The sequence below is a fragment of the Homalodisca vitripennis genome, chromosome 1 (assembly GCF_021130785.1).
Source record: "Homalodisca vitripennis isolate AUS2020 chromosome 1, UT_GWSS_2.1, whole genome shotgun sequence".
Taxonomy (NCBI): domain Eukaryota; kingdom Metazoa; phylum Arthropoda; class Insecta; order Hemiptera; family Cicadellidae; genus Homalodisca; species Homalodisca vitripennis.
Window position 1 is genome coordinate 127328317 of NC_060207.1, and position 20896 is coordinate 127349212.

At 31.1% G+C, this 20896-nt stretch overlaps 1 protein-coding gene across 2 annotated transcripts in view; it reads left to right on the forward strand.

Moving 5' to 3' along the window:
- The window catches only part of LOC124371103 (dynein beta chain, ciliary-like), a 186171-nt gene that overhangs the window by 46010 nt on the left and 119265 nt on the right, over window positions 1-20896 (forward strand). For both annotated transcript variants that reach the window (XM_046829419.1, XM_046829424.1), the window contains 5 exons: window positions 280-445; window positions 2957-3080; window positions 10636-10784; window positions 16458-16703; window positions 19686-19910. In XM_046829419.1, coding sequence (XP_046685375.1) covers window positions 280-445; window positions 2957-3080; window positions 10636-10784; window positions 16458-16703; window positions 19686-19910 — 910 coding nt within the window. The remainder of the gene's footprint in view (window positions 1-279; window positions 446-2956; window positions 3081-10635; window positions 10785-16457; window positions 16704-19685; window positions 19911-20896) is intronic.

Below are 20896 nucleotides of genomic sequence, written 5' to 3' on the forward strand. Positions count from 1 at the left end.
TATTGTGATTTGTTCACATTAACCTAGTTTGTAGTCTCTATGTTAGATTGGTTAGATTATACATTTTGAAACAGAGTATTATTGTTTTTTGTTTCTCTTAACAATAGCAAGTCCTAAAAAATCTTGTTACCTTTACAAGGATAGTTCTTAATTTATATTTTTATTAACAATTAAATGTGAATGGTTTATTATACCATGAAGATTATACATCAATAATATTTCCTGATAAAACCACAAACATTAAATTAGAAACTCCATCACGATGTTTCTATCTACTAGGTGGGGCTGCAAACATGTGTATAAGCACATTGACAAGGCACATATTGAACTAGCGGACTTGGAAGGAGCTATGGACAAACTCATGGAACAGGCTAGTCTCTTTGAGGTGGGCATTCCAGAGTTCAAAATTGTCAAGGGGCTTCGCAAAGAACTCAAAATGGCCAAGGTACACCATTATAATATGTGCTTTTACTTATATTCTCTCTTTATATTTATCCAATAGAATGTTTAATTTACTTCTATAGAAATTGTTAACTAGGTGTTACAAAAATACAAAATTAAACTTCCCCTTAAAGTATATAAGAACAATTAACTAGAATTCCTTTTAGCTTATTTAGTTTCCTAAAGCAATTTGTCATGTACGTTTATCTTTTTTGGGATCTAATTCATGTTAAAAATTAAACAAAATATTTGCTAAAATTTGTAAGTTGTAGCTGGAACACATATGATGATAAAATTCCAAGAACAAAATGACTCGATAGCAAAAAAATATAAATACATAAAATATTCTTACAATCTGATGATTAAAAAAGAAGTGTTGTATTGAATTTAAATAGTTGAAAGTCAATTTATTAGACAGTTCTAAAAATTAAAAAATATATTCAATTTGAGACTTGAGTTCATTTGTCATTAATTAGTGGATTTGAAAAAATGCTATATAACATTTTGCATTACTTCAAAGTCAATTAATAAGATAGTACTTCATATTTAAGAATTTTTGTAATTTCACATTTGAATTAAATCAGGAGAATTGATACTCACAGTTGTGTTTGTTGTTGTTTTAAATTGAATTTAAATAATAGTTTTTTAGGATTTAAATAATTAAAATTAAAAAAGATCTGTGAATCAATTAGGAAACTTATTAATGTCTTTTAATAAAATATTCTAATTATATGGGGCTGCATCATCACGTGTCTATACCACACCACCTCTGAATGGCAGGACAAATCAATGGAGAACTGCACATCACGAGGTTTCAGGGCAAAGTAACTTATATTTGTCTGTTGCATCATCTTCCCACTTTCTCATGAATACATAACCCAATAAGATACTAGTTTAGCTACCATTACCTTACATAGTGGTCTCCACTGGCTCGTGTGTTCTATTTTTAACCTGATTATATACAGCTTATTGTATTTTTAGAGACCGTTTATTGTCTAATTGCATTGATGTACTATATGCAAATGCCAGTGGGGGAGGGGTTCAAGTCCACATTTTAGTATAATATTATTTAATTCAAGTGTATTTGTAAAAACTAACATACATTTTACCCGTATCTCCTGTGTATTTATTTAGATAAAATAACAAATTATACTAATAATTTTACAACATTTTTATCCAGAATGTCCACAGTATATTATTATTATTATTTTATACATTACATCTAAAAAAATTTATATCCTTTGTAAAACTATTAACAGTTTCATAATAAAGAATTCAACAGTAAACTATATCATTAACAATAGGTACAAAATTAATAGACAACTTCCTTATGGCTCCATCCTTATGCACAATTCTGCTGACTACTTCTTTGTGCTCCTTGAATTGAAAGGGAACAATTTAATATAAGATTTTTAATTTTCCATTACAAGCAAATGTTTTTCATGCTCATTCATTATAAATATAACTAAACTAATTTGCTGAGTGTAATTTAGTTACTGTCTAAATTTATAATTAATTTAACCTGCTGAAAATATATATTTAAGTTGTTATAATATAATTTCATAAGAACTAATGTTATTAACATATCTTCTAGATACATGTAATATAAAGACAAGTAAAATAATAATAACATATTATTATATATTCTTTTATATACTATATTTTGAATATATACACACTCGTTGGTGAAAAAGTTTCAAAATTTGTAAGTAAAAATTCTTAATAGAAAAAAATTCACTTGTTTTTTCATTTTTATATGATTATTTTTAGTTAAGAAAAGTATTGTTAATGTAGTTTTGTGAGAAAACCAGGCATATAACTAATGGAAATGTAATCTTACATTAAACATTTATGTCTTGCTTTTTTAACAGAAAATTATTTTAATTGTTCAAATCCAAACTCTGCACCATTAAGAATATCTGAGTCAATATTCAAAATTGCAAGAGAATTCAATATTTTTTAATTAAGAATTGAATGAAGATATGACTTAATTTTCTCCAACAATAAAAAAATACCTTTCTTTGGAGCAGTTACTAACCACAGTACACAATTACATTCTCAAAACTATATCTGTGTTTGGTAATGTATCTGAAGTTCTCTTCTCTGAAGAACTTGCTCATAGAAAGATGTGTGCATGTGATAAGGTTTGAAAAATGTATACCCTCTCTTCTAAGTGATAACTCCAGATGTCAAGATTTTGCAGTTTTTTTTGCATGTTTTATAATGACTGGGAACTCTGTCAGTATTGGACATTTCTGTATATTTTATTGAGTGCTAATTTCTTGAAAGTTCATATCGACCATCATTTCTGAGCTGGTGGACTTGTTATGTATATTAGTTATACATCATGTCCTTGTGCTTTCTTCTACGTTTTGGAGAAGCTGCCAAAATTAACAGCACATAAAATCACAGCTATGTCTCTATCCTCGCTACTCGAGTCAATAACAAACTTGTACTGGTTGTTGAATGGTCTGTCAGTTGCTGGTTTATAAATCACAATATGGTTTGCTTTTAGATGCTGTGGGATTACATCCTGATTGTATTGTCCTGGATCACAGATTGGGAGAGTACTCAGTGGAAGAAAATTGACAGTGAAGCCATGGACTTAGAATTGAAGAAGTTTGCCAAGGAAATTAGGAGTGAGTGAACTATTGATCTAAACAAATTATTGAAATGTTACTATAACATTACTTAAGTATTAATCATAGTGTAATAGGGTGTGATCATTAATTCTTAAATTCTTGATCAGTATTTTTTAGAACAACTATCTTTTAGAAATCGTAATATTTTAACAAATACATGAAGATGTGGTTTACTTGTCCCCCCTTTTTTTTGTTAAGTCTGTTTATGTTTTGACACTCTGAGTGGTTTGTCTTTATCACTCACTGCTCTCTGCTTCTTCTTGCACATGTTGATAATTTTTTAGATCATGTTATCACTGGATATCACTGACAATCATAACTATTAGATTCCAGCAGCATTTGAACAAGGAAAAACAATTTATTTGTACTTATATTTTGCTCTGCATCTTCTTTTTCTCCTGCCAAAACAAATGTTTTTCTCGGAAGTGACTTTTAGCAAATCCCGGATTTGTCTCTATTATACACTTTTTGACAATCAAGTTTCTTATCTGCTTTTTCTCTCTGTTGATTTTTAAACCCCAAAAGCATTTTCATCATTCAAAACATTTTCTCTGGTCTAACTCAGCACTTTCATTCAAAACAGTAAAAAAAAATTGTATATTCAGCCACTAATGACACAAAAGTCATCATTGTCCATCAATTATGTCTAAAAAATCTGGTCTTCTCTGCAATAATGTCATCACTTAGTATGTTATTTTTAGGTCTCTGTTGTATTATCCACGAATAAAGTGCTTGTTAAACATCTACGTTTTCAGCTTTTCTTAAATTTTTCCACCCTACATAAGGAAACAAGGAGAGATTATCTATAACTTTTACGTCTAATGTCAAACAGTTTGGATTTTCCTACATTATGCACTGTCTTCTAAAGTTAGTGTTATATGTGTCCTTTTAAACAACATTACAAAAACACTCTTAATTCTGTATATGTATAATATTCACAAACACCTAGTGTAACATCTGCCTAACTGATTTCCTTATAACTTGGACTGACCTGAACCAGTAACAGAAGCTGGCTTTTATGTTGTAAGATGTTTGTCTAAAAATACTGACTGATTGCGGATGAAGGACATTCGGACTACTGTAGGTTTGGATTAACTTGCCTGACTGTACTTCTTCCAAGTGAGCCAGAAGGACTTTTTTGGTATATACAATAATGTATGTTTTATTATGTTGTCTCATATTACTGTGAGGCTTTAATTGATATAAATTATTTTTAGTAAATTAAATTAATATAATCATTTTTCAGTTTTTTTGCTTTTCATGAACATCTCTCATTGATGCTAATTGAAAATAACTATTATTAGTTTCAGCTGTTTATTTTTTATCTCTCAATCAGCCATATGTTTATATGGCTGTTGTTCGGAAACCTATTAGTGGTTCCATATCATAGTATCCATCTATTATTTCTTTTTTCTTTTGTTTAGTTCAATTTGGAGTGTTATTGTAGTTGACAAGTTACATATCACTACTACTGAGAGAATTTAGAAACACAATCAAATTAAATCTGTTTATTTTTTAGTTTTGAACTTTAAATAGTTAATGCATGAAATAAGGTTCTATTCTATAATTTAAAGAAAGAAAATTCTTTTGTTTAATTTATGTATGTATGTCTACAAAGCTTACAAAACAACAAACTTTCTAAAAAGATCCTATGGCAAGGATTTTAAAAAGTTAGATGAATAACTTTCTGTCACTTAAAATATAAAATTAAAATCTAATAAGAACTAAGATCTATGTTCTAAAAGTTTTCCAAACTAAAATCGTAAAATTGGCTCAAATAAATATCTTTTAAATTAAAGTTCAAAGTCTAATCAATAAAGTAGAACATCACTTGTTACAGATTAAAATAAGTTGTATAAATTTCTAAAACACTCGACTGAGTCAACTATTAAAATTCAGAGTCCAAATCCACCACTACATCTATAAATTTACATCTTTGCCACTAAAAATTTCCATCTAGCTAAAATTATATTCTAGCTCTATAAGTGGTCTGTTAAAGAATATAACATTGTTAATTAATCAAAATACAATTTTATTGTTCTGAGCTTTGTCATTTTCCTCATCTGGCAAGAATTATGGGTGTAATAAAATGTAAATATTTGGTGCTTGTTAATTATATAAATGCATGGTTTTTTACTGTGGGAAATGACAATATATTTGGTTTGATTATTGTTGGATGTCTACATTGTTGTACTGTCAAGTAGCACTAGCCAAGGTCACTATCAGATGTAACTAGATAATGCCAAACTAACTCAGATCAGAATGAATGAATGAACGTTTATTGTCATATTACATCTTACAAGATCCAGCTATGCTGCTAAGACAGATGACATAGTCAGAAATAGAACAATAATAAATGTTATCATTGCTATGTAATATAACCTAAATTATAAACAATGAAATTTTTCAAACTTTGACATCAGTAATAACACTGCTAAATAAATGTAAACATATACATCCAACAATTCCCTTTCTTCTGTCTCCCATCTTTAGAAATAATAAATTTAACAAGAACAAGATTCCAGCTAAAAACATTTGCTTACAAATAAATAAGCTCTAATATAAATAACAGTATTAAAATTTTCAGCTACGAATAAATTAACTATAAACTAATTAACAGTATTAAAACCTTTGTCAAACATGTATTTTGTAAAACATTGCTGAGTCAGATAACGTTAAAATTGTAGCATACCATAATGTAATAACAATCATTCATTAAAACAATTAACTAATAAAACAATAAAATTAGTAAAACAATTAACAACTAAAACTATAAAATTGGTAACAATATAACATATTCAAAGTAACAAAATAGAGATTAAGTGTATAGTTTCTTATTATATTAAATTAATTTTCTTAGGAGAAAATACTTAATCTACATAACTAGATTTTTTTTTTTACAAATTTAGAAGTCTTGTAGTAGGCCTTTTCGACAAACAGACTCTTTATTCTATCTAAGAATTCAACCTGTGGCATTTGTTTGAAATTGTTAGACAATTTGTTGTAAAGTATAATACCCATATAATACACACTTTTTTCAAATATGGCTGTGGTGTGTATGGGATATATTACCAAATTGGTATTTCTAGTGTTGTGGTAATGAATAGTTTTTCATTAGAAAACTAGTTCAAATTTGTATGAACTTGGCTCAATACTTCATAAATGTACACACAAGGTACAGTAAGGATCTTCAGCTTCTTACATTTTTCTTTACAAGAATTTCTTCTGGATGATAATGTCACTATTCTTATAATTTTTTTTATTTTTAACACTTTTTGTGCTAGTTCTATCGAGCCCCACAATGTAATTCCAAACTCCATAATTGAGTGAAAATAGCCATAGTATAAGATTATCCTTGTTTTTAAACTTGTGATGTGTTTAACACAGGTCATATTGATACAAATAGAATTGAGTTTTTTACGTGTGTTTTGTATTTGTCCTGTCCATGTCATATGTTCATCAAAACAAATTCCCAATATTTTTACATTTTTGCAGCTATTTATTTGTTTATTATCTATGGTGATTGTAAACATATCAGATAATAATGATAATTCTCAGTAGCCTTATTACACCACCACTTCCACTTCACTCATGTTGTTTGCTGCAATTTATTTTTGTGTTCCCATTTCTGTTGATTCCAGTAATTTAATATTTAATAATTTAACATTTACGAGCGCCTACTTGGTCTGAGCTTGAATTAAGGTACTATCTTGAGGGATGTTTTTTTTCTTGCTAGAAGTGTGAGGTGGCATCAAAGGCACCACCAAAGCCCGCACTTCTGGCCAAAGGGATTCATAATTGGTATTTTCCATACCAAATCATCTTACGTGATTTGAGCACGGAAAAGTACCGATTGGAAATAACCCTTGCCAGAAGCATGGACTTTGATGGCCCCTCATTTCTAGCTAAAGAAAAAGAAAACCATCCCTCGAGATAGTACCTAAATTTCTAAGATCACATAAGAGCTACCTTACAACAATGAAGAAACCCAACAATAATCAATACTAATAATACATTGTCGTTTCCCTCAGTAAAAATCATGGATCTTCATAATTAAAAAGCACCCAATATTTAAATCATGTGTAAACTTTTAATAAATTCTTGTAAATAACAATTTAAAAAATCTAAAAGTATAGATAAACCCTGAAAAACAACAAATTGGATGAGCATTGTTTAATTAGTGAAAATCTAAATAATTTCAACTTACACAAACTCCCTTGAGTACTTTTTACATCCTTCTTCGAAATGTGCACTGTCTTCACTAACTTGAACAAATAGTAAACATAACCGAGTCAAACCTATTTCTGAAACGAAAAACGCCAATTTCCCCTCCAGATTATATTATCACAGCCGCAGCTACATATCTTTTCAACAAATCAATTCCGTCAATGTATAACTTACTTTTACTCTGCTTCTAAATCAGTTTGTAAATAATCCGTAAGTAGCTAATAATTATTATATTGGTGGTATTGTGTACCTATGATGAAACTGAAGTTTTAACTTTTTCATTTGAATAATGAGGTCAAACCAAATAATTTTATGTATGTAACTTTTATATTTACGTACAAAAATTACAAAATGTTAGTGTTACCATAATTATATACCATGGCATTAACATTACTTACAACTATTTTAAAATTTTTTATAATAGCATAGCCAACAGAACTAATATTAAAATTCTTTGAAGTTAAGAAAATCCACTATCTGTTTTTATAAACATCATCATCATCATCATCATCTGACGTTTCCGTTATCACGGGTCGTCGTACACAGCCTCCTCCACTTTTGTCTGTCATTCTGTCATCATTTTTATAAACAAAGACATGAATTTATATTAAAGCACACTAAGCTCTGCATAATAACATTGTAATACATTACCACATGATAAAACAAGAATGAATAGTATTTTCAAACTTAATACAAGTTTTAAAGATTTTTTTCTGCAAATATATTTATTATATCAAATTAAATGTTGTGGCCTTTGATGTTCAATTGATATGGTATTTAAATTAGTTAACCTTTTTAGATCTTTAACTACAAATATATTGGTTACGTCAAATGAAAGTTTTATGCTCAATTGATAGGTATTTAAGTGTTTTAATCTGTTTCATGGTGCTTCTTGAATGACTTTTAATTAATTTCAGCTTGCTCTCCACCGAAACGACAGAGGCTGGAAGATTAATGAATATTTGGAGTTACGTTGTGATGTTTGGGTAACCTTTCTCTAAGTGTTGGTCATAAATAATAATTTTTAAAGTCGATTGAGGCATTAATATTTTTCAAATTGTCTATTTCATGGACAGAAAGAAGGTGGATGAAGCCTTAGACTGAACGCACACAGGAGGAGCAAACCGTCAGAAAAATGTCACGAGTCATTTTGTCGAAAGCATTTAGCGAGTTTGCTCCTCCAATGTGTGATAGACTGAGACAAAGACACATTTTGAATTGAGAAGTCAAAACACTACTAGTTGCCTGTCAAACCTCCAGTTTAAATGAACAAGATGAATTTAATTTTGCAGAGTGCATACGGCAGTTAATCCAAATGTTGGATATGTTTCACCTTGGTTGTGATGATTTTTTAGTGATGGCTTATAGCATTAGTTTTGCCTCTACCATTAACAAAAGTTTGTCCACATATACCAATTCATCAATAACTTCTTCTGACATTTTGAAAAGAACTTAAAACAGCACAAACGAACATACAATGTATGCGACTTAAATAAGATTAGGTTAATTTGACGTTGTATGCGCATGGGACCTTTTGCTTCTGATGGTTGCCATGAGATATAAAATTTGAGTTAGGTGTCCAACACAGGTTCAAGTGGCTCACGAAGTCCTAAAACAGGCGCTCAAAAGTAGGTGTTTGACAAAATTGTAACAGGTAATTGACTCACAACACTTGCTCCCAACAGTTTTCACTTCCAAAGCACATCTGCCATAGTGTTAAAGGCAGCCTAAATTTAACATGAGGACATGCTACTGCTGCCTGTTTTGACTGGAGAGGCTGGTGCAGAGCTGGCCTCCTCTTATCTCAAGGTAACAAGACTGAAATATAGTGCCCACTATTTTTCCTTATGGTTCCCGATAGGAGGCGGCCCCTATCCCCAATGTTATGTATCTTCTCTTATCTACCTCTTATGTACCTGGAAGCAAGCACAAAGGTCCTTCTTGGACTATGCAATGAGAGGTTTCTCAACTTCTTGTCTCAAGAGAACAAAGAGCAAACAAAAACATGTTAATTTTTTCCATTTGAAATTTTAGTATTGTGTAACATTTGACACATTTTTGTTGCCTTATTTTTATGCCCAGAGCGGTGTTGACCTGGTTAGTCTGGCAGTTTGAGCATTTAAACAAGCTGGCAAATGCCACAGTACATTAACAAAACCTACTTCAGATAAATTTATGTTAAAAATTGATTGTTTTAAATAGTGGTTTACAAAATTTTACACCCAAGATAATGGCTTTAAGAACTGCATTTAACGTGATCAGTGGCAACTTTTTTTAACCGCTCGGTCAATAATAAAAGTTAAGATGGCAATTTAATAACAATTTTTTCATGTAAAATAATTTAAAAATTACATACTCAAAAACAGTACACTTGTGCAAACCTATTCTATTAATGGCATCTTGAGTTTCCAAGTCTTTATTTGCAAAGTTGCAGTTTGGTTGTAATTTGTAATTTGATTTATATGTCTAAACGCAGAAATACACAAGCTGACTTTTAATATAAATCCTGTTATTGCAGCTCTGCTATTTAGTCTGTGGTTAATGTTTAATCTGAAGTATCTTTACTTTTTGATTCTTGATTAAAGCGATTTGCATAGAGACTTACAAAACTATGAGTAATCAGTTGTGACACAACAACTCAACCCTCTATATTTTTGCCACCCCCTGCCCTCCTCTAGCTGCGGCTCTGTATATAATATCCGTGCCCTTTGATTGGTCTAGTACCCAACCTTATAAGGTTCTCTTGCTTATGTGAATTGTGTTGAACTAATAGAATAATATTGGGCCAAGAAGAACAGTTGAGCCAATGTTGGTTGGACAGTTCGGTCTAAGTCAACTGAGTCAACTTTGTTTAACATCACTACTGAACTGAACTGTGGTCCTTACTGTAGGAATTACACACCATGTTTTAAACCTGTCCATACAATTCTATCTTACAACTATAATAGATATTAATATTCTTCTTCAATATTCTAATTTTTTTACGAATTTCTTTAATTTACTTTCAAATAAATAATATAACAGAATAGTACAGATATTAAGCTAAAACTTACAAAAACTCGGTGCTCTGTGGTATTTATTTCTATTGCCAAGTAACCATGTATAACGAGGAGATAATGTTATTAGTGTCAAAACTATAATTCCGAAACAAGCCCAGTTTCAATGACTTGGCCACTTGTACAACACACAAACCAGTCAAAATGTCAAACAAGTGTTCACCTAGCTTCAACTTTGATTGATTTACAAGAACGACTTTTAGAATATGGCAGGTGTTCTGACTTGTGCTGCACAAACATGTATGATGTGTTGTGAACGTGTTGTGCAGTGCTGGACAAAGAGATGAGGACCTGGGACATCTACTTGCAGCTGGAGTCTGTCATCAAGAACATGATCACAGCATTGCGAGCCGTCACGGAATTGCAGAATCCAGCTCTCCGAGATAGGCATTGGCGACAGCTCATGGAGGCTGCAAAGGTAAAACCTGTTTCAAAATTTTTAAATTCCGTTTGGAAGTTTTGCATAACAACATGGAAAATAAATGTGTAAAATATATAGAAGAATTTTTCCCTTTCTATTTTATAAATTGTGTTTAATCACTGCCACAGTGTGTTTGATTAAACCTTTGAAAAGTTTGAACAGGCTGACAGGTATCACTGTTATTTTACAATTTGTAATAGGCTGTATGTAATAGAAATGTTATTAACATTGTGATAGCCCTGTTAAAAAAATATTTTTATTAAAAGAAACATCATTAATTATGCTGTCCAAAAAGCAAAAGGGATTTTAAAATGAGTAATTAATAAAATATGAAACAAGTCCCTTAATTTCTTTCAAAATGTGTAACGTAATCACCATTTTAATTAAGGCATTTATTAAAATGTGGCACAAGTTTTTAATACCGCCTCTTGCCTGTGATTTCATCCACTGGTTTACACCAGCATGCAGTTCAGTATCTGTTTGTTTCACAATGACATGCTTCACACAAGCCTACTTCCCCAGTTATGATACAATTAGTAAGTTTATTACCATTTTTATCATAATCTTCAAGGAAGGTCAGTGATACAAACAGTCTCTGATTTATTTGGTCTCTATTAGGGTTTTAAAAACCACCTAGCACAAAATATGTTGTAAATAAGATTTTTCACTACAATTTCATGCATACATTTTATTATTAATTTTCAACACCAATTAATCAGTTACAAGGTTAGATTCTCATTGTGAACATAGGTATGGCTTAAAAAAAAATTAATGTACCATTTCCTTACTTAGTTTTCACTCATTCTTTTTTAAAACAAATTACAAAGTCAGTGATAAATTTCAACTGGTTTGCAGATTTTAGCCATTAAAACTCTAATAACAGAATCCACATAACAAGTGACAGGACTTTTCTTGTAGCCGCACATTTTAACATGTTGCAGAGAGCAAAGTAGGAACGACAGACAATCCAAATGCTATAAAAGCTGGAAGTATTCTGAGTATACAAATGTTTTGAAACCAGGATGGCGACTTTAGTCTCGCCCACCACAATTATAGGCATCTTGTACTTTCAGGATAGCCTTAATAATCATGTTTAATTAGATTTAGTACAAATTTAAACTAAATAAAAATACAATTTTTAAAGATTTTTGAAGTTTTATGATATATATAAATTAGTTCTGTATGCAGAATTTCTTAATAAAACTGTATGTTTACATTATGTGAAATAAAGTTTCTCCCAAAACTAAAATTTGATATAAGATAATATTTGAGCTAAAGGACTGAGTATTTATTTTGTGACATTTTTATAAGAATTTAATTGGGTATAAGTGCTATAACAAGTTAATCATAATCATTGGTGTAACATCTTGATATTTTTGAACTATTCAGTTTTTATCAACAGTTTTTATTATTCAGAACATTAAAGAGTAACATTTGAAAAAAAGAAAAATTTCTCTTGAGATTTTAGTAGACATGTGCACCCAATTTTATTATAACAGAGGCAATGGTAAAGCTATAGGTATGCTAACATATCCACACACATACATAATGTTTTTTTAAACTTATACACGTCTATACTTAATACACGTTTATACTTATACAGTGTTTTTTTTTTTTACTGTTTAATACACGGGACCCTAACACATAAAAAAAAACAAATTCTACACAGTTTTTACATAATAAACTATTCCTTATATCAAAATATTATAAAATCTCAAGAGATTAGAATAAATTGAGAATATTGTAAATACTTTTGTCTACTTTCATAAAAAATATACTGAATTATTAATATTTTCATATGCTTTAAAACTGTACAATTTCATTCTTGGTAGTTAGTCAACAGTTGGAAACTGACTTTAATTTGTTTGTATCAAAATTAAGATTAAAATATTTTGGAGGTTTTATTTCAAATGGAGTGCTTAACCGTTTGCCTCGTAAATAACAAAACATTTTTGTTTTAAATAATGGAATTGGGTAGATAATATGAAGTCAAATATCAGATAGAAAATTTAAAATGTTCTTCCCTTCATTAACTTATTTCATTCTCTTATAACCTTTAAACTACATAGTTATCAATCAAAACAACACACTCTTTTAATAAATCACCGTAGCTTTTTTGACTGACCCTATTCTGATATGACTCTTTTGTAAATCCATATAAGTTTTTGAGAAATAACATGTTATTGAAGGTTTTATATAGTCATTGTAGGATCATCACTGTAATGTCTTACATCTGACAAAGGTATGTAATTTGGATATTGGGTTATAGGATATTGTTTTACATAAACTGCACATATATTTTGAAAGTATCACCAGTAACATGGCTACTGTATGGTGTTTTGGACATTTGATTAACATTTGTCTCTTACTTTTGGTTATAATCAAAATAATCTTTTCTCTTTTCAATATTCCAAAGAGTTTTGATGTGAGTTAACCCAGTGTGTTTAAGTAATAACATATTATGTAATTATTTTTAGAGAATATTAAATTTTATGCACCTGTAGAATTTAGATTATGGTTCAGTTCTAAGTGTTGAAATATTGCACAAGGCACAATTTTGTTATGTTTTGAGCAACAAATTAAAGCACCGTCAGGTCAGTAGTATTCTCACTCACTCCACAAGTAGACAGACTTGAACAAACACCTTTTAAATCACCTAAGTTATGCCTGTGATGTTTTCATTACTATTGCACCATAGCTAATAAAAAACAGAAATTGCAGCTTTTATCTGAACAAGGGGCTATAACTATGGTCATTTTTAAAGTAAATGTGAAAATTGTAATTGCCTATGAAACAATTTTTGGTTTGTTAAATCAGAGTAAGATGTTGGTCATGCAACTGTTGTTGAAGATTAAATTCTGTTTTATTTTCTAAATGTAGCTCCTAGGTTTATTGTTTTGAGTGCTCAAAGAAGTACAATAGGGACAGAATAAACACTGTTTCTTTCTACACTATTAATGTTTCTCTCGTACGTCATATTCTCAAATAGCTACACATCTGATTATCTTGTTAGTTTATTCACTTTGTTTTCAAAACTAATAGTATTTTACTAATAATGATCTGTATATGTAGAATGGAGTTCTTTACAACATTCTTTTTTTAATACTAATAGGTGGTAAATAATATATTTTCTGAAGCTGCTTCCCATGATCATATATTAAGGCTCATTCATTGTTTTTTTTTTCCAAATAACTCATTAACTTGCAGACTTGAAGGGATTTCATCATTATTTATAGTTTATAAATAAATAAACAACAACCCTAATAATAACCATGATTGATAGTCCAATGTTGCTACAGGGAATGAGATACTTCTGATTTACTAATTTCTGTGTTTGCTCGCTCTTTGTTACTTTTCATGGTAGATATCACTGTCGTAAATTGCAAGAGGAAAGCTCTGTAAATCAATTGTGATTTTTAAATGGCTTATAAGAACAGTGATTTAGAGGAAATACTCACGTTTAAACAGTTTTACTCATTTACAGATGCTTAGGTGGTAATCAATATAAAACTGGATGGCAAATAGCTTGCTGAATTCCTGTCAAGTTAGCATAGTTGTGTTTGAAAACCTATCTGTACATAGAGAGATTAGTTTGCCTGGACAATATCTACCATGAAAATACTATTATCTGTGATAGTGTTAGTTCTTACCAAACATAACTTCTTAAACCTACATGTTTTGTTTGTTCTGCAAATGAGAAAGAACATGAAAGGAGTTTTTAACAACGAGGAACAGGTAAAAATCCTAATATGAAACATGAAACACATTTTATGGCAAGTAAAGAGAAATTTTGTGATATTTATTTATATTCACGTGTTAAGTGACAAAGTATATATTTTACCAGTCTTAAAATTGTGGTTATATAAATATTTTTTATATTATTTTAAGAGGTATAATACAAGGTGTGGCAGAAAATTAATGAGACTGGAATCACTGAGAGCGATCTGGTAACACTGCAACCTTCTCATTATCACAATTTGTACTTTGGTCTCTCCCAAAGGCCCAGTACAAGTTTCAATCTTGTCCAGTGACTAGATGACCTGTTAAAACGTGATGAGTGAAGTGTTTCTAGTGTGGTGTATTTTGAAAATGGAACAGCATAGTTTGGAGCAACAGTGTGATATTAAATTTTGTGTTAGACTGGGTGAATTTGCGACTTTGACTTTGGAAAAGTTGCAAAAAGCATATGCAGAACATTCATTAACAAGAGCAAAATATTTTCAGTAACAAAGGCATTTTTAGAGGGCCAAGAGCTAGTTGAATATAAGGCTCGTTCTGGGAGACCTTTAACTTTGAAAACTGATGAGGCCATAGAGAGTAAGGACTCTGGTGAGGTCAGACAGTCGACTTACTTTAAGACTAGTGAGTATAGAGTTGAGTTTGAATTGTTTCACTTTTCATCTGATTCTAACACAAGATTTGTGTATGAGAAAGGTGTGTACCAAGTTGGCACCAAAAATCCTGGAACAATAAGGCAATTGCAAGAATGTGTACCTTGATCTTCTCGACAGTAATGAAACCCACATTTTTACGTCATGATCACTGGTGACAAATCATGGGTTTTTGAGTATGATCCCGAGACAAAATGACAAAGTGAAGAGTGGCACACTCCCTAATCTTTTCGATCAAGAATAGCTCGCATGAGCAAATAAAAAACTCAAGATCATGCTTATTTGTTTTTTTTTATAAAAAAAATATAGCAGAGAAAATTTGTGCCTCCTGGACAACCTGCTAACCAAACCTTTTATAAAGAAGTCCTTAAATGGCTCAGGAAAAAGGTATTTTGCGTCAGATTGGACATTTCAGACTGTTGGAAGCTCCATCATGACAATACCCCCTGCCACATGGCCCATCTCTATCAACTGATTTTTGACCAATAAAGGTATTCCTGCGATTCCTCAGCCCTCCTGATTTCACCTGATTTCAGTCCCTGTGACTTCTTTCTGTTTCCTAAGATTAAAAAAGTAACTTGACAGGTAGTCATCTTGGTACTATTTAAAACATCCAACAAAGCGTAACCGAGGAACTAGAGGCAATACCAGTTGAAGCCTTCCAGCACTGTTATGGAGAGTGGGAATAACGCCTCCACCGCTGTACAGCTGCCCAGGAAAACTATTTTGAAGGTGATAAAATCAGTGTATAAAAAAAAGTAAAAAATCAAATCAAAATAGTTTATTCTCAGAAAAATTAACAGAAGATACATATTAATATATTCACTGTCTAAAAAAATATATTATTAAGTTAAATATTTGGTTTTTAAAGTGTAATGTGTAAAATAAATGTATTTTTTAAATTTAATTATTTGAGAAATATTCTGAAATGGGCTACTAAAGCCTGTGCGTAGTAAATTTAAATATTTCAAATTAAAAACAGTCTCATTACTTTTCTGCCACCTCGTACATGTGTATAATAAGAATATTTTGATGCATCATTTCTTTCTTAACATTGAAAAACTGTTAATAAAGTTCAATTTAACTGTTACATCACCAGTTGTGCTTGTAGTCCACTGCAAGGAGTGAAATTTCAGCTTCATTTGTTATTTGTATTATCTTAGAGCATTGGTCAAGTATAAAAAGATTTTGAAAAGAGAATTTTTGTAAACAATCTACCATGAAAAAATTGAGAGATATATTTTTCAAATTAGGGATCTGATAAAGATTTGGTTTGCAGATGAAGTTTGTGGTGGATGACAACACAACACTGGCTGACCTGTTAGCACTGCAACTGTACAAGATTGAGGACGAGGTGAAGACCATTGTGGACAAGTCGGTGAAGGAAATGTCCATGGAGAAGACACTAACAGAGATGGCTTTGACTTGGGCCAGCCAAGAGTTTGAGTATGAGGTCCACCAGAGGACTGGTTGCAAGGTACTGAAGGTCAGCGAAGAGCTTGTGGAGATTCTAGAAGATAATCAGGTAAGCTTTTAAAAATAAGTTAAATTTCCTATAAGGGTGTTTCTGCCTAGTTTATCCTCTAGAGGGATGAAATAAAACCAATGAATGAGACTTGTCCACTAATGTTAATGGGGTAAAGAGATGCCTTGATTTATAGCTCTAGTTTTCTACAGAGGTTGTCTGTTGGTATGGGTGGGGCTTCTTGAGTGCCAGGTTTAAATCTGTGGGAGAAAACAACTTTCCCTTTTGTTTTGACTGAGGATTTAGATCATTAAGCCTTTCCTTCTAACTTCTAAAGTGGCAATTGCTGAGAATGAGAGTACAAATTAATCCTCTTGCGGTTGTTGTTCCATGAGATTTTGATAGAAGGCTGCTCCAATATTGCTCTACTGATCCTGAATGTAATTATTTTGGAGCTTGCACAAAGGACCTTTTAAGTTTAAGTATAATGAATATTTACTCTTCTTTTTCACAACAGAACAAGAAGAAAAAACGATAGGTTATTTTGGGCAGTTTAAAATTCAGTCATGTTATAAGTAAGTTGATGTCCTCTAGGTTATTGTGGCTAAAAATAAGTTTCTTTTAATCAACATTAAGTAGTTCATCAGTGGTTGGGTGCATCGGTGTATTGTCAATCATAAGAATTGTGTGTGATGGTAATTCATAGTATTGATGTTACTGGATTTTTGACACAGGCTACAAACTTGTCATAAAACCATTCTTTAAACAACTGTCCATCCATCCACACTTTTGTTTAGTAATATACTGGAAGTGATTTTAAATTAATCTTGGAAACATTAATCAGAAATTTTAGTGTGCATTGAATTTTATAGGTTTACAGGGTTCCATTGTAAATTTCATAAAAAATCTTGTATGTAGTGTATGTATAATTTTTCATATGTAATGTTTCTTCTTATGAATCAGAGAATAAATAGAGAATACATAATTTTGAAATAAAAATAAAAACATATATTTTTACAGCATGTGTTGTGTTTATTATTTCACACGTGAAAAATATATTACATAAAAGTATCTGCATCATAATAATTTGTTTCAAAATCTGAAATAGCTAAGTTGTTGGAAATTAAGTTGTGAACACAAAAACATATAAAAAATATAGTGTTATGGAGTTCAAAAGTAAAAATGGAAATGTTTTATTTACAGATAAAAGAGCAAAGTAGTAAATTTTCAGTTGCTATGCAAATTAATGCGTTTTTCTATCTTCGTATAATGTTATCAGGTGTAGAAAAGTGTTTAAGTTAGTTTTTTACTTCAAAATTAACAAAATATAAAATAAGATATGACACTCCTACTTCAAACTCAATAAACTCAGTCACTACAGATTCCATTCGAATGCCACGAATATTATTTGATGAACAAGAATCACCCATTCTGAAGTATTATAATCAACAGTATCTCATAAAACTTTGCTCAGTTTGAATAAAAAAAGTCGGAACAAAGAAATAAGTTGATTTATTTACAAACAACCATCTCCACTGTACAGAGGTTAACAACAAAATCACATCTGTCTCACAGATTGTCTCAATGAAAGAAAATCAAAGACCACTACATATTAAAAACCACTCATAAGCTTTTAAGAGATGTATTATGTAAAGGCCTTTGACCTTTAATAACGCTTTAACCGGTAAAATATGAATCAGCATTTTCAGTGTCAATCGCACTTTGGAAGTAACACAATCAACACCAAATGGATCTGTAAAGATTTCTAGGGTTTGTTTTTAAAAGCTCTAGGCTTAGAAAATATGCCTATTAACATTAATGGAGGAGCTCGTTGTTACCAGAAAGAACTATTAGAACATGTCATTAATTCTAAACTATCTTTGTGCCCTAACGTTTTTGTCAGTTTCATCAGATTTTTCAGTTTTATAAATTTCATGTATGTCTCCCTCAGATATAAAATTTTAAAATGTACTTGTGTACTCCTTTGCTGCATTGTGGTTGGATGAAAGATGTTCTCCAGTAATTGTCAACTGACAGATTACATGGTGCTTCTTCCTCTGATTTGTCCCACAAATACTAGCACTAAGAGAGTTATCACTTTTCATTAGTTTATTCAATTGAATAGCCACATCTTGAATAGTAGGCACAGTAAGGGAAGTGTTTCCTCTCTCTTTCCTAGGCTACAAAAAGTGCTTCTTCAACTTTTTTTGTACAGAATGTTTTGTTGTCTGTTATTATTCTGACCAGAAAAAAGTTGGACAATATTGTTCAAGGTTTGCACAATTTTTTATCCAGTACCAAACTGTAGCCTTTGCCAATATTTAACTGTAATGTATGGCTAATTTAGTCACATTTTGTTTGTTTTCTAAATGCTTCACAGCACATTAATGAGCAAATGCTTAAAGCAGAGAAAAAAATGTTTGCACTAAGGCAATAGCCGACAAATTGCTTCAGAGTGAATTACAGTACAGTACACACCTATACTGTGAGTCAGTAGTATGTATTTTTGTTGAATCGAGGAAGGGGGAGTACAGTCTGGTCCAGTAACGCAGTTCTGAGCACTGTACTTTTATATTGCATAGTAATAGAATTATCGCATAACAATTAACAGTGAATTGCGGTGAATTGTACTAATTGTATGCAGGTGCAACACATTTTTGTTCCATTTAATACAGTTTAATCAAAAACCCTGTCTTAAAAAACTATACGCTAATAATACAACACAACAGATTCATTCAACTTTTTTCAAATTAATATTTTGTTGTTATTCCGGCTAATACAAACAATCACATATATGAACAGGGTTTGGTCCCTAATTGGTTCTATTTTGGTGGTTCTATTCCCTAGTTGCTATTGCAAGGACTCCACAGTATTTTAAAGTAACACTTAAGTTTTTTTTTATAGTAGTGTAATTATAAACTTGTTTTAATATTTACAAATATTCAATAAAATTTATTTTAATGAGCTTGAACTTTCATAAATTTGGTACTTTCATAATTTTTTAAAAATATTTGTGTAGACATTTCCGGTTATTTCTTCCAGGTCCAACTGCAAAACATGATGAGCTCCAAGTTTATTGCATTCTTCCTGAGCGAAGTGTCAGAATGGCAACGCAAACTGTCTAATGCTGACCAGGTCATCCACACTTGGATGGAGGTCCAGAGAACTTGGATGCATCTTGAGTCAATTTTTATCGGCTCTGAGGACATTCGCAAACAGTTGCCTGAGGATTCCAAGAGATTTGATCGTATTGATAAAGAGTTTAGGGTACTGTATTATTTCAGTGTTGAAGCTCATAAAATATTTTTATATTTCTATTTCATTTGTCATATACTTCACACACTTGATTGTAAGACTCTTAGATTTTTATGATTATTGATTTTTAGAGAATATCAATTATTTTACCTTTTGATGGAATGGATTATATTTTGCTATTTTATTTACAATTTTTTTATAAATTAGTGCCTGAGAATAAGAAGGCAATGCTGCTAGGTTATTTGTTTTTGTCTTATGGTAGTTCTGGACAGTTTGTTGTCTATCATAAAATGTATGAATTATTTAGAAATTGACATTCTTCTATTTCTAAATTACAGCTGAAAATGCAACCTTTGGCATGTCAGCTGTTTGTTGGAAATGAGAAGGGATTATGCCACACTTCCTGTGGTGGAAAAAGCAGCTGAGCTCTTCTGTTATGATCCTTGTAAACAGTGTTGATTTGTTTTAAGCTAAGAGCGCTATTAGCCATGAATAACCAGTGGTACAACTTGTTATACCACTGGTGTGACAACTAGTTGACTAGCAAACTTAGGCCGCTATTAGCCATGAATAACCAGTGGTACAACTTGTTATACCACTGGTGTGACAACTAGTTGACTAGCAAACTTAGGCCGCTATTAGCCATGGATAATTAGTGGTACAACCCGTTCTTAAGCCCTGTTTACCAGCTTTACAACAGCATTGTTTGAAATCATCTCAGTTAAAAAATAATGTTGAGTAGCACAAGGCTACTTTTCCTTTTTTATTAAAAAGAGAAGGAGAAGGGTGAGAAGGTTTCAAAAACGCCCGATGCTTAGTGCCTAGTCTATTGTTGGCCATGGGCCGGTATACTGGCTCTGGAATTATATTTCCGAATTGGCCGTGAGCTGAGATCTTGGCACTGCAAAATCAGTTCCAAAATGGCATTCAGGTATATCAGCACTCATCATTTGATTACATTATCCCTTTATTTCTGGTTTGTTATATAAAATATAAAT